The following is an 11,784-nucleotide window of genomic DNA, read 5'->3' as shown; positions in this document are numbered from 1 at the left end:
AGAGGGGAACTAGAAGAGATTCATTTTTGGGGTACTGGGGTTTGAACTCAGGGCTTTGCCATCAGATCCACACCCTCAGCCTTTGATTTTGCCTTAGGCATTTTTCAGGTAAGGTTATGCTTTTTGCATAACCTTATGATCCTCCTATCTGTTTCTCCTGTGTAGCTGGGACTACTCCCATTAACTACCATGCTCAGCTTGTTAGCTGAGATGAAATTTTGCTAATATTACTGTTCTTACAAGGAGCTGGAGTTTAGGTGCTTTTTTTTCTTTTTGGTCAGTCGTGGGGCCTGAACTCTGGGCCTGGGTGCTGTCCCTCAACTCTTCAGCTCAAGGCTAGTGCTTTACTACTAAACCACAGTGCCACTTCCGGCTTTTTTCTGCTTATGTGGTGATGAGGAATCGAACCTAGGGCATCATGCATGCAAGGCAAGCACTCTACCACTGAGCCACCTTCCTAGCCTTCTAGGTGCATTTTTAAAGAAGAAACAGCAAACTAAATATTTCCATTAAAAGGCAAAAAGACCTTGGAACTAGCACAAGTTCATCTTAGGTAAAATGGTAAGTATTCCCACAGGCTAGGGCCACATTCAAAGAGATAATTAATAATTAGCCTTTTTTTCCATGCCTCCTAATAGGAAGGTGAAAGGTTGGGGAAAGGAAGGCAACTGCTCTGATTCCAAGGATAGAGGAGTAATGATAAAATTCCAACAATAAAATTAAATAGGAGAGCTTGACCTCCTTCTTTTTCCTGGTTGATGACACAAGGTCCCCCAAGAAAGAGAAGAGAAGTAATCTGAAATTTAGAGGCAACTACCTCACTACAGGCAGTTAGTGACCTAACTTAGAAAACCGTGTGTCTCCCTTCCTCTGTGGAGTAACAGTGTGTTGCCTGTAAGAATTAGCTCTCAGTAAATGCCATAGAGGCAAGCTTTGCAGAGAAGGAGCAGGTTATGAATTTTGGTTTAAGAAGTTAATAGGCTAGGGCCCAGCTTATCAGCCTAATGGAAACTGTTCTGGATATAAGATGGAGGTACAAAGACCCAAAGCTTTTGCTAAAGAGACCCATTTAATTAATACAAAAGTCAGAATTGGGCAGGCAAAAGAACTGGGTAGCCTTGTGGGTTTTTCATTACTTATGGTCTTCCTTATAAGAAAGAGTGCAGCCATATGTACGCTTCTCTAGTACTGCTGCGACATATGGCCTCTTCTTAGGGGATGAGCCTATATACTATTTAATGAGGTAAACAGCTGTTTATCCAAGCCTACTTCCCTAGCTCCAAAAGTAAGGACACTTCCAGACTAGCTCTGGGGGGTCTATGTGAAGACAGGGAGACAGAGTATGGAGAAAGGGGAGGATTCAAAGGGGAAGGCTGGAATGATTCTGAGTGGTCTGGTATTTCCTTGATATACCATGGTCTTGAGACTTTGAAGCAGACCAATGTAAGAAAAAAATGGGACACAAATGTGCGAGCACATAGGGGTGGCTGGGGAAAAAGAGACTCATTTCATTCAAGATTCCTAGGGTCATTCCAGGTGTTAATTCTTAGAACCAACCAATCTGGTTCATTCCAATGAAAACTTGAAGCCAGTAAGTCAGTTTCCAAAGGAATCCTATTGGGACATAAAATTTCATATTGTTCATTTACTAATTTTAAAACTAATTTTGGAATTACTTAAGAAACTATCTCTGCAACAGAATCTTTAAAAGGAAGAAGTAAGATCATGAAGATGCCTGCAGAGAGGAAAGACGACAGATTGGGTTGCAGATCTTACTTTCATCCATGGCAATGGCCAAAAAATGAATGTCTGATGAATTAACTAGTCAAACTAGCTTTGAGCTCCAAACGGATTAAAATGTCATCTTTTTACCTATTAGCTTAACCAAGTCTTTCCTGGGAAACAAATAAACATACCTGCTTCTTTCAGGGCCAAGCTGTGTACCTGAAAGACTGGTGCTATTTTCAAAGTCTTAATCTTCCAAATCCCTGGCAAAGTATGTCTTTTCAAGCTCAGTTTCAGAAGTAGTTTTAGGCAATAACAGGAAGCTTCAGGAAGAACTGTTCTACAACAAACCCTCCTTTTCTGAGTCAGTGCCAGTCTGGAGTGGGCTTCCTGAGCAGTGCTTGGTGGGTTAGAAAGACAGCAAAACAAACATCTGATAAACACCAGAGCTGGTGGTGAGATCATAGAGGCATACCCCTCTTGGAACCAGAAGCATTAAAACGGACTTAAGAGTCAAGAAGAAAGGAGTCCTATGTAAGGAAGGAGACCCCATTAGGCACAGACAACAGGCACAACTAAGTTCTCGAGTGGCTTGCAAGGCCTTAACACTCCTTTTTTACTAGACTTTTTTGTAAAGAAGGCAGTGACAGTGTGGCCAAGGCTGAGAACCCAGGCCATGTTAATTCAGTGGCTCCCAAAAGGCTTCACCAGGGGAGAATGATCAAAGCTGAGAAAGGCAGCTGCTGAATTTATTCCAGAAAACCCCAGGGAACAAAGAGTCTGGAATCCCTGAACTCCTGAGCCTGGATGAGAGAAACAGCTATTGCTGAGGAGTTCATCAATAGGCAATGATGTGAATGATGCACTAGGCTTGGCGACCCCATTGCTTTCCTTCCTCAGCCTGTCTTCTGCAGTTCCCATGGCCCTAGGAGCAGTAACCACACTCTGGGCCAAGGCTACAGGCACAGGATTCTAGATTTTAATAAATAAATAACCTAACACACAGGGAGAGCACGGCGGGCAGCTCTGATTGGAGAAGCAGCTTGCTGGGTTCTTTCTTAGATAGTAGTGGAGAAAAGGCTTGGAGTTCTATTCCTTAAAATGTCTTCTGGCTTGAGTTACAGGAATTTAATACCTGGAAAGAAAAAGAAAGATGAGACTGATACTATCAGCTAGTAGGCCTGTTGAAACCTGAAGAGCCTATCTAAAGATAGGAGGCAGGGGCTCTCCTGAAGTGTATGAGAATTGATACTTGGGGTTCCTTTTCATATCAGAGAAAAGGCCAGTATATTTTCTTGGAGGAAGGGAATACTAACATTTTGTAGAAGATCTCAAAGAGTCCTTCGAGGGTACCAAAAAGGGAGTGGGTTAATTTCCCTGAGTCAATGTAAACCTATGTGTTGGGGTTTGAGGAGATGCAAACACCAATTCCCGTACAGGAAGCTCTTCACTACCCAGGCTTCCCTGAATTCTAGGGACCCCAAGGCACCTGTAGTAATTAGGCTTGAAAGGCCCATTCTTGTTGAGTCCCAGATACTTCGCCTGTTCATCTGTCAGCTCTGTCAGGTGGGCATCAAAGGTTGGTAGGTGTAGGCTTGCCACATACTCATCTGGAACAGACCACAAAAGCCCTGGTGTAAGCATTCATGCCCCCTCTCTGGCTGTCCTCCCAAGTGAGGCCTTGAACAGTTGGAAGATGTGTTCTAAGTCTTGGAGTTGAGTAAAAGATGTTTGACTTTTGTTCATGGGCCACCAATTATTATTATTTTTTTATTAATTTTTTTTTGTGATCATGGGGCTTGAACTCTGGCCCTGGATGCTGCCCCGAGCTCTTCAGCTCAAGGCGAGTGCTCAACCAGTTGAGCCACAGAGCCACTTCGGTTTTCTGGATGTACGAGTCTCATGGACCATGATCCTCAGATCTCAGCCTCCCGAGTAGCTAGGATTACAGGCATGAAACACTGGATCCTGGCCCCCAATTCTTATTTTATTTTTCTTGTTACGGTTAAGGTATTATACAGAGGGGTTACCGTTTCTTTTTTCTCCTTCCTTCCTTCCTTCCTTCCTTCCTTCCTTCCTCCCTCCCTTCCTTCCTTTCTTCCTTCCTCTCTCTTTCTTTCTCGGTTGTAGGGCCTGAACTCTGGGCCTGGGCGCTGTCCCCCAGCTCTTCAGTTGTATACTGGGGCTCTACCACTTGAGCCTCAGCCCCACTTCCGTCTTTTTCTGCTTATGTGGTGCTGAGGAATCGAACTGAGGGCTTTATTCATGCAAGGCAAGCACTCTACCACTGAGCCACCTTCCCAGCCCCGGTGTTACCATTTCTTAAGCCAGGTACTGAGTACACTGAGTACAATTCTTTGTCACCCCTTCATTCTCCCTCAGTTTTCCCCTCCTAACCCTGCCCACAAGTTACATAGGTCAGTTTCAAATTGTGTATACTGAATAATATGATTGCATTTGTTCACCCTACCTCCCTCCCTTTCTGTGCCCCTTGCTGTCTCCTAAAAGAAAAAAAAAAGTAAAAACAAGTACTAGCTGGGCGCTAGTAGCTCACGCCTGTAATCTTAGCTATTTAGGAGGCTGAAATTTGAGGATCATGGTTCAAAGTCAGCCCAAGCAGTAAACTCTATGAGACTCTCATCTTCAATTAACCACCAGAAAACTGGAAGTGGAATTGTGGCTTAAAGTGGTATAGCATTAGCCTTGAGCAAAAGGAGCTCAAATTGCCTAGGTCCCAAGTACAAACCCCATAACTGACAAAAAACACCATCACCTCCACCACCAACAAAAAAACCCATGTTATGGGCCTCCAATTCTAAGGAATGGCTGCCTGAAGCTGCAAACTCAGTGCTTAGTGTCTTCGTTACTCTCAGCCTTGAACCTTTCCTACTCTTCAGAAAGGAAAGAGAGGAAAGGAAGCCCTAGGGTCTAAAAAAGTTGGGAAGTTCCAACTTTAGCTTTGCCTTGGACCATATATTATGCTTTGAGTCACTCAAAAAAATTAAGCCCTGGAGTAATTGAAAAACAATAATTAAGAAGGACACAATACTGTTTGCTTGCTTTCAGTATTTTTTAATTGGTTTCTGCTTATTTTTTATCTAAACACCTTGCACTTATTCATAATTTTATATTATTTCTTATGTATTTGTATTTCAAATTTAATTATATATTCAGTATATATTATATATTCAGTATATAGAACACTATTTTATAACCTTCCATTTTGTCATTTTGTTCATGCCTGTAATCCTAGCTACTCAGGAGGCTGAGTTCAAAGTAAGTCTAACCAGGAAAGACCATGGAGACTCTTATTTCCAATTAATCAGCAAAAAGGTGGAAGTAGAGCTTTGGTTCAAGTGTTAAGGCCTATCCTTGAGCAAAAAACAAAAAAGCTCAGGGACAGCAACCTGATTTCAAGCTTCAGAGATGGTACACACACACACACACACACACACACACACACACACACACACACACACACACACACACACACACACACACACACACACACACACACACACACACACACACACACACACACACACACACACACACACACACACACAGCTGATTTCAAGCTTCAGAGATGGTACACACACACACACACACACACAGAGGAGATAGAGAAGAGAGGGAGAAAGGGAGAAAGGGAGAGGGGAGGGAGAGGGAGGAGTGAAAACATCAATTTCTAACCATTGCTGAAATAAAATCAGAAGCTCATTTATTCCTTGATCTTTGTTGGAGGAGCTTATAAATGCGCTGCATCATTCAGCTGCTTAGGTAGGCTCTTAAGAGCAGTTAATGTTTCTCTTATACCACATACCAGCACAACTAAGCTATTAACAGGAGTTACTCAGAATCCTTTTTTCTAAAGCAGTGGGTTAACAATGTTAGGTGTACCCTAAAAAGATGGGGCTATTTAGCATTGTAGAACTAGAATAAGTTAAGTGTCACAGGAAGATCATTCCTCTATTTTTGAGAAATGTTTCTTTTTCTCCTTTGAAATCCCCTGATAGGTATTTTAAGAGGGCTGGGAAGGTGGCTCAGTGGTAGAGTGCTTGCCTTGCATGCCTGAGGCCCTGGGTTCGATTCCTCAGCACCACATAAGCAAAAAGAAGAAAGCCGGAAGTGGTGCTGTGGCTCATTGGTAGAGCGCTAGCCTTGAGCTGAAGAGCTGAGGGACAGCGCCCAAGCCGAGTTCAGGCCCCACGACCCCCCCCCCAAAAAAAAATCCTTTATATTCAGGAGCATGCCAAACATAGTGGTATATGTCTCTAATTCCAGCACTTGTAGGCTGAGGGAGGAGGACCATAAGTTTGAGGTTAGCCTGGGCTACACAGTAACTGTCTCAAAAATTAAGATAAGATGAAACATTTCACAAGTATATAAGCTAAATCACAGCAAAATGTCAGAACCTGGCTAGGGCAAACCCATGTAGAAAACCCAGTAAATGAACTAAAAATAGAACCTGACTCCAACTTTATAAGATAAGGATATTTCTCTTTTTCTATTTCTGAGATGTTAATGCCTTCCAGCTTCCAGCCTAATATGAATTACTTTGGTAAGAATGGGGAAGGAAGAACATTGGGCTTACCCATTTTCTTGGGCAACAGGTAGACATCCTGTTTATAGCGACCCTCAGGAGCATTGTAAAGTTCTATCAAGGCGAGAGCCTAGAAAAGCAAAGACATGGATGCTGATACACCGTTCACAGCAGCCCTACCCTGTCAAGGGGCACCCAACTGGTGAGGACCCTGGCAAGACCACTCTGGAGGGCTTACCTGAGTAGTAGCAGTGATTGAAAGCACAAATGTAGGCACTGTGGAGCAACTTAGGTTCAGCAGACGGCCCTAGTGATTAAAGATTAAGATACAAAAGGATTAGGACATTTGCTGGGACTTTGGTGAATGAGGGAAGACCATGGCTGCCATGTTCAAAACCATCAGCAAGTAACATTGCTAGACAAGTGAATATGTTCAATAAATATGACTTACATTTATCACATTCTTGTGTGTGTGTGTGTGTGTGTGTGTTTGTGTGTCTTGGAGCATTTGAACTCAGGGCTTGGATACTATCTCTGAGTTTGTTTGTTTTTTTGTTTTTTGTTTTTTTGCCGGTCATGGGGCCTGAACTCTGGGTCTGGGCGCTGTCCCTCAGCTCTTCAGCTCAAGGCTAGTTCTCTACCATTGGAGCCACAGCGCCACTTCCGGCTTTTTCTGTTTATATGGTGCTGAGGAATCGAACCCAGGGCCTCATGCTTGCAAGGCATGCACTCTACCGCTGAGCTACCTTCCCAGCCCCTATTCTCTGAGGTTTTTTTTGCTCAAGGTTAGCACTCTACCACTTGAGCCACAGTTCCACTTCCAGCTTTTTGTCTTATCAACTTCCCTTACCAAGGCTCATTTTGTACCTCAATCCTCAGATCTTAGCCTCCTGAGTCGTTAGGATTACAGGTGTGGCCCACCATGAGCACATAGATTTTTTCTGGGGTGGGGGGGGTCGGTTGTAGAGCATGAACTCTGGCCCTGGGTGCTGTCCCTCAGCTCTTCAGCTCAAGGTGAGGACTCTACCACTTGAGCCACAGCACAGCTTCCTGTTTTCTGGTGGTTAATTGGAGATAAGAGTCTCTTGGGTTTTCTTGCCTGGGCTTCTTTTGAACCATGATCCTCACATCTCTGCTTCCTGAGTAGCTAGGATTACAAGCGTGAGCCACCAGCACCTGGCCACACAGCTTATTTTTTTTTTTAACTTTTGTCTAAGATTTATTTTTAACTAATACATAAAAAACAAAAATGGTGTCATGTAATATTTCAGTGCATGCTAAGGCGGGAAGACTGTAAGTTTGAGGCCAGCCTGGGCTACCCAGCAAGACTGACTTAGGGGGAAAAAAAGGAAAGTAAACACTAGAACACAATAAAGCCACCAGCACAACCATGCTCATAGCAGCACTATTCGCCATAGCCAAGGTATGGAATTAGCCTAGATGCCCCTCAGTGGATTAACAGATCAAGAGAACGTGGTATACCAGATTTCTGTGACTCACAATCCTAACTCAGGAGGCTGATGTAAGGATTGTGTTTGGAAGTCAGCCTGCGCAGGAAATTACCACCAAAAAGCCAGAAGTAGAGCTGTGGCTCAGTGCTCTAGCCTTGAGTAAAAAAGCTCAGAGACAGCAGCCAGGCCTTGGGCCTTAAGTTCAAGCCCCAGCACTGGTACCAAAAATGAATGAATGAATGAATGAAAGAAGGAAGGAAGGAAGGAGAGAGAGAAAAAGTAAGAAAGAAAGAAAGAAAATAAGAAAGAGAAAAGAAAGGAAGGAAGAAAGAAAAGATTGTGGCTTAGTGGTAGAGTGCTTGCCTAGCATGAATGAAGCCCTGGGTTTGATTCCTCAGTACCACATAAACGGAAAAAGCGGGAAGTGGTGGTGTGGCTTAAGTGGTAGAGTGCTAGCCTTGAGCAAAAGCAAGCGCAGGGACAGTGCCTAGGCTCTGAGTTCAAGCCCCAGGACTGGCAAAAAAAAAAAAAAAGACAACATGGTATATATACATAATGGAATTTTATTCGTCCATTAGAAAGAATGATATTGCATCACTTGCAAAGAAATGGAAGGACCTGAGGGAAAAATTATGTTAAAAGTGAAGTTAGGGGCTGGGAAGGTGGCTCAGTGGTAGAGCGCTTGCCTTGCATGCTTGAGGCCCTGGGTTCGATTCTTCAGCACCACATAAGCAGGAAAAAAAAAGCTGGAAGTGGCACTGTGGCTCAAGTGGTAGAACGCTAGCCTTGAGCTGAAGAGCTGAGGGACAGTGCCCAGGCCCAGAGTTCAGGCCCCACGACTGGATGCCTTCCCCCCCCCCCCCCCCCCCCCGCCAAAAAAAAAAAAAAGTGAAGTTAGGCTCAGAGAGAGACAAAGGCTGCATGTTTCCTCTGTTATGTGAAAGCTAAGAATTAGTATATAAATATTAAGGTAAAATAGCCGGGTGCCAGTGGCTCATGCCTGTAATCCTAGCTACTCAGGAGGCTGAGATTTGAGGATCACAGCTCAAAGCCAGCCGGGGCAGGAAAGTCTGTGAGACTCTTATCTCCAATAAACCACTAGAAAACTGGAAGTGGTGCTGTGGCTCAAGCGGTAGAGCGCTCGCCTTGAGCTGAAGAGTACAAGGACAGCGCCCAAGCCCAGAGTTCAAGCCCCACAACAGACCAAAAAAAAAAAAAAATTTAGGTAAATACCCTGCTTGGTAGGCAAGTGTATACAATGTATTAACAGAAATATGATAGATTCAGGGGAGAACTAAAAAAGTCTAATTCCTTAGAAAGGAAAAATCATAGTTCAACAAAATAAATACCAAGGAACAGGTACTTGAAAATGGTGGGGTAGGATCAAGGAGAGGAGTAGATGAATAAAGAGAAATGGAGAGAATGCCATCAAAATTCAATATACATCCTACAAAATTAAGAGTGGGTTGGGAGAGATGGGTGAGGATGTTGAAAGGGGTGACACTGATCAAGATGCACTGTACTCATAAACTGCTTTGTTGAAGGTTAACTCCTTTGTACAATCACTTTAAGATAATTAAGTATTTCTAAAAATATGGTAAAAACAAACCCATCTGTTTCCTCCAACATTTATGATTTCTTTATTCAAAATCCAGAACTTAACTGTTTATCTGTAGTCACTGTATTATACAATAATATACCCAAATTTCTTGTTCCCGAGTACCTTTAGTATCCACTGATGAAACTCTTTTTTTTGGGGGGGAGGGGTACAGTCATGGGGCCTGAACTCTGGGCCTGGGTACTGTCCCTCAGCTCTTCAGCTCAAGGCTAGCACTTGCACCACTTCCAGCTTTTTTTTTCTGCTTATGTGGTGCTGAGGAATCGAACCCAGGGCCTCAGGCATGCAAGGCAAGTGCTCTACCACTGAGCCACCTTCCCAGCCCCTGATGAAGCTCTTGCACTCCTCTTCCTTACCTCACTAGTCTTGGCCTCTAGTGAACACCACTGATTCCACTCTCAACTTCCAAGAGGTTGATTTTTTTCTTAGATTTCACATATAAGTAACACACTTCTTGTCCTTTTGTGCCTGGCTTAATTTCACTTAACATAATGATTTCCAGTTCCATCCGTGTTGTTGCAAATTAAAGTATTTCATTTTTTTGTGGCTAAATAACATTCTGTTATGTATGTGTACCACATTTTCTTTGTGCATTTATCAGCTAAAGGCTACTTAAGTTGGTTCAATTTTTTGGCTTTTGTAAATAGCACTGCAATAAACAAGGGAATATGAATACTTTTTCTAATACTGATTTGATTTTCTTTGGATATATACTCATGAGTGGGAATGCTGATCACATGGCAGTTGCTTTTAATTTTTTGATGAACAGTTTTTCATAATGGCTATATTAATTTAAATCCCACCAAGATACAAGGGCTCCTGCCCTCTATATACTTAGTACTTGTTATCTTTGGTCTTTTTCTGTTCTTTTTTTGGGGGGCCTGAGACCAGGACTTGGACTTGCGACCTGTCACTTTCACTCATTGACTAGAAGTCTAACAATTGAGCCATGCCTCCAACCCATCTTTTGTCTTTTGATAGTACTCATTTTTACTAGAATGAGTGATATCCCATTGTGGTTTAATTTCCATTTTCCTGGTAATTAGCGATGTTGAATATTTTCTTTACCTATAGGTTGGCCATTTGTATGTCTTCTTTAGATTTAACTAACCTTTAAGTGAAAACCACTGAAAGTGCTGGGAATTTTTTTTTTTTTTTGGTCGGTCATGGGGCTTGAACTCTGGGCCTGGGCGCTGTCCCTCAGCTTTTCAGCTCAAGGCAAGTGTGGCTCTACTTGACCCACAGTGTCACTTTGATTTTCTGGTGGTTTATTGGAGATAAGAGTCTCACAGACTTTTCCTGCCTGGGCTGGCTTCAAACTGTGATTCTCAGATTTCAGTCTTATGAGTAGCTAGGATTATAGATGTAAGCCACTAGTGCTCAGCTAACATTCAGTTTTTCAATGTAAAAAAGACAAGAAAACTGCCAGGTGGTGGCTCACACCTGAATCCTAGCTACTTAGGAGGCTGAGATCTGAGGGCACCAGTGGCTCACACCTATAATCCTATTTACTCAGGAGGCTGAGATATGAGGATCAAGGTTCAAAGCCAGCCCTGGTGGGAAAGTCCGTGAGACTTTTATCTCCACTAAACCACTAGAAAACCAGAAGTGGCACTGTGGCTCAAGTGGTAGAGCACTTGCCTTGAGCTGAAGAGTACAGGGACAGTGCGTAGGCCCAGAGTTCAAGCCCCACAACTGACCAAAAAAAAAAAAAGACAAGAAAACTGATTGAAAATCGAAACCCAGGAGAATTATTATTATTATTGTCATTGTTATTTTGGAACCTGGCCTTCAGTTCACAGTAAGAACAGGGTGCATTATAGTAATAAGGAATCTAAGACTGGGGAAGAGGCATGGGTCAAAAACTGGTATAAAAAACTGGAAAAAAAATGGGGCTGGGAAGTTGGCTCAGTGGTAGCGCGCTTGCCTTGCATGCCTGAGGCCCTGGGTTCGATTCCTCAGCACCACATAAGCAAAAAGAAAAACAAAAGCCGGAAGTGGTGCTGTGGCTCAAGTGGTAGAGCGCTAGCCTTGAGCTGAAGAGCTGAGGGACAGCGCGCAGGCCCAGAGTTCAGGCCCCACGACTGGACCAAAAAAAAAAAAAAAACTGGAAAAAATGTAGAATAAGCATGAGCTAGAAGAAGCCAGAATGGGCATTCTCAATCAAGTAACCAATTTATACTACACATCTGGCTCACTTCAGGGGTGTGGGCATGCAGTAATAAGGACTCTATCATCAAAGATGATAGATTTTCCAGAGCTTGCTCCAGATAGGTCTGAGTTACAGAATACCTACACTTTGTGCTTACTGATTAAATCATCCCACAAATCACATTATCTCTTTGAAAGCATCGCTCAAAGTGGTACTGGTTTTATCTGTTAATTCTTTCTACAGTAATAAGTCATTATCTGATTCAACCTGAAGAGTGACATAGAGAGACAGGATA

At 43.1% G+C, this 11,784-nt stretch overlaps 1 protein-coding gene across 7 annotated transcripts in view; it reads right to left on the bottom strand.

The window, feature by feature from the left end:
* Positions 1 to 2,682: 2,682 nt before the first annotated feature.
* The window catches only part of Ahcyl2 (adenosylhomocysteinase like 2), a 158,329-nt gene continuing 149,227 nt past the window's right edge, over positions 2,683 to 11,784 (bottom strand). For all 7 annotated transcript variants that reach the window (XM_069996729.1, XM_069996730.1, XM_069996735.1 and 4 more), the window contains exons 14-17: positions 6,507 to 6,575; positions 6,320 to 6,398; positions 3,215 to 3,335; positions 2,683 to 2,860 (exon numbers count right to left, since the gene is read on the bottom strand). In XM_069996729.1, coding sequence (XP_069852830.1) covers positions 2,854 to 2,860; positions 3,215 to 3,335; positions 6,320 to 6,398; positions 6,507 to 6,575 — 276 coding nt within the window. In that variant the 3' untranslated portion in view covers positions 2,683 to 2,853. The remainder of the gene's footprint in view (positions 2,861 to 3,214; positions 3,336 to 6,319; positions 6,399 to 6,506; positions 6,576 to 11,784) is intronic.

The sequence above is a fragment of the Dipodomys merriami genome, unplaced genomic scaffold, assembly GCF_024711535.1.
Source record: "Dipodomys merriami isolate MVZ:Mamm:240054 unplaced genomic scaffold, mDipMer1.0.p SCAF_5, whole genome shotgun sequence".
NCBI lineage: Eukaryota > Metazoa > Chordata > Mammalia > Rodentia > Heteromyidae > Dipodomys > Dipodomys merriami.
This window is presented reverse-complemented; position numbering and strand designations above follow the sequence as displayed.